The following is a 2,500-nucleotide window of genomic DNA, read 5'->3' as shown; positions in this document are numbered from 1 at the left end:
GGTAACCAAGACAGCTTTATTGTGGTTAATGAGTGTACTGCAGATGCTCCATGACACACCTGTTTACTCACAGTGTGTATGTATATGTGTGTGTGTGTGTATGTGTGTGTGTGTGTGTGTGTGTGTGTAGGATGGTCACTCTGGGTTCAGTAGTTGTATGGGATGTAGGAAGTGTGAGTGTGCCTCAGCAGCTCTGCACTCCTCCTGTAACACACTCACTCAGGCGTGTCAGTGCCGCCCGGGGGCAGGAGGACGCTACTGTGACCGCTGCTTACCCGGCTACTGGGACTACACACACACCGGTTGTAAGAGTGAGTCTACACACACACACACACACACACACACACACACCGGCTGTAAGAGTGAGTCTACACACACACACACACACACACACACACACACACCGGCTGTAAGAGTGAGTCTACACACACACACACACACACACACCGGCTGTAAGAGTGAGTCTACACACACACACACACACACACACACACACACACCGGCTGTAAGAGTGAGTCTACACACACACACACACACACACACCGGCTGTAAGAGTGAGTCTACACACACACACACACACACACCGGTTGTAAGAGCGAGTCTACACACACACACACACACACACACACCGGCTGTAAGAGTGAGTCTACACACACACACACACACACACACCGGCTGTAAAAGTGAGTCTACACACACACACACACACACACACACACACCGGCTGTAAGAGTGAGTCTACACACACACACACACACACACACACACACCGGCTGTAAGAGTGAGTCTACACACACACACACACACACACACACACACACACCGGCTGTAAGAGTGAGTCTACACACACACACACACACACCGGCTGTAAGAGTGAGTCTACACACACACACACACACACACCGGCTGTAAGAGTGAGTCTACACACACACACACACACACACCAGCTGTTAGAGCGAGTCTACACACACACACACACACACACACACACACCGACTGTAAGAGTGAGTCTACACACACACACACACACACATACAGACACACACACACACACCGGCTGTAAGAGTGAGTCTACACACACACACACACACACCCCGGCTGTAAGAGTGAGTCTACACACACAGACACACACACCGGCTGTTAGAGCGAGTCTACACACACACACACACACACACACACACCGACTGTAAGAGTGAGTCTACACACACACACACACACACACACACACACACACACATACAGACACACACACACACACCGGCTGTAAGAGTGAGTCTACACACACACACACACACACCCCGGCTGTAAGAGTGAGTCTACACACACACACACACACACACACCGGCTGTAAGAGTGAGTCTACACACACACACACACACACACACCGGCTATAAGAGTGAGTCTACACACACACACACACACACACACCGGCTATAAGAGTGAGTCTACACACACACACACACACACACACACACCGGCTGTAAGAGTGAGTCTACACACACACACACACACACCGGCTGTAAGAGTGAGTCTACACACACACACACACACACACACACACACCGGCTGTAAGAGTGAGTCTACACACACACACACACACACACACACACACACACACCGGCTGTAAGAGCGAGTCTACACACACACACACACACACCGACTGTAAGAGTGAGTCTACACACACACACACGCACACCGACTGTAAGAGTGAGTCTACATACACACACACACACACATACACACACACACACACACCGGCTGTAAGAGCGAGTCTACACACACACACACACACACCGACTGTAAGAGTGAGTCTACACACACACACACGCACACCGACTGTAAGAGTGAGTCTACACACACACACACACACACACAGGCTGTAAGAGTGAGTCTACACACACACACACGCACACCGACTGTAAGAGTGAGTCTACACACACACACACACACACACCGACTGTAAGAGTGAGTCTACACACACACACACACACACACAGGCTGTAAGAGTGAGTCTACACACACACACACACACACCGGCTGTAAGAGTGAGTCTACATACACACACACACACACACATACACACACACACACACCGGCTGTAAGAGCGAGTCTACACACACACACACACACACCGACTGTAAGAGTGAGTCTACACACACACACACGCACACCGACTGTAAGAGTGAGTCTACACACACACACACACACACACAGGCTGTAAGAGTGAGTCTACACACACACACACACACACCGGCTGTAAGAGTGAGTCTACATACACACACACACACACACATACACACACACACACACCGGCTGTAAGAGCGAGTCTACACACACACACACGCACACCGACTGTAAGAGTGAGTCTACACACACACACACACACACACAGGCTGTAAGAGTGAGTCTACACACACACACACACACACACACTCACACACACACACCGGCTGTAAGAGTGAGTCTACACACACACACACACACACACAGGCTGTGAGAG

The 2,500-nt window shown here is 50.6% G+C and overlaps 1 protein-coding gene across 2 annotated transcripts in view; it reads left to right on the top strand.

Moving 5' to 3' along the window:
- lama4 (laminin, alpha 4) overlaps positions 1-2,500 on the top strand; it is a 56,581-nt gene that overhangs the window by 25,084 nt on the left and 28,997 nt on the right. For both annotated transcript variants that reach the window (XM_058392285.1, XM_058392284.1), the window contains exon 7: positions 131-311. In XM_058392285.1, coding sequence (XP_058248268.1) covers positions 131-311 — 181 coding nt within the window. The remainder of the gene's footprint in view (positions 1-130; positions 312-2,500) is intronic.

This window comes from Hemibagrus wyckioides, linkage group LG06 (assembly GCF_019097595.1).
Source record: "Hemibagrus wyckioides isolate EC202008001 linkage group LG06, SWU_Hwy_1.0, whole genome shotgun sequence".
NCBI classification, from domain to species: domain Eukaryota; kingdom Metazoa; phylum Chordata; class Actinopteri; order Siluriformes; family Bagridae; genus Hemibagrus; species Hemibagrus wyckioides.
Note: the sequence above shows the minus strand (reverse complement) of the source record. Positions and strands in the feature narration are given on the sequence as shown.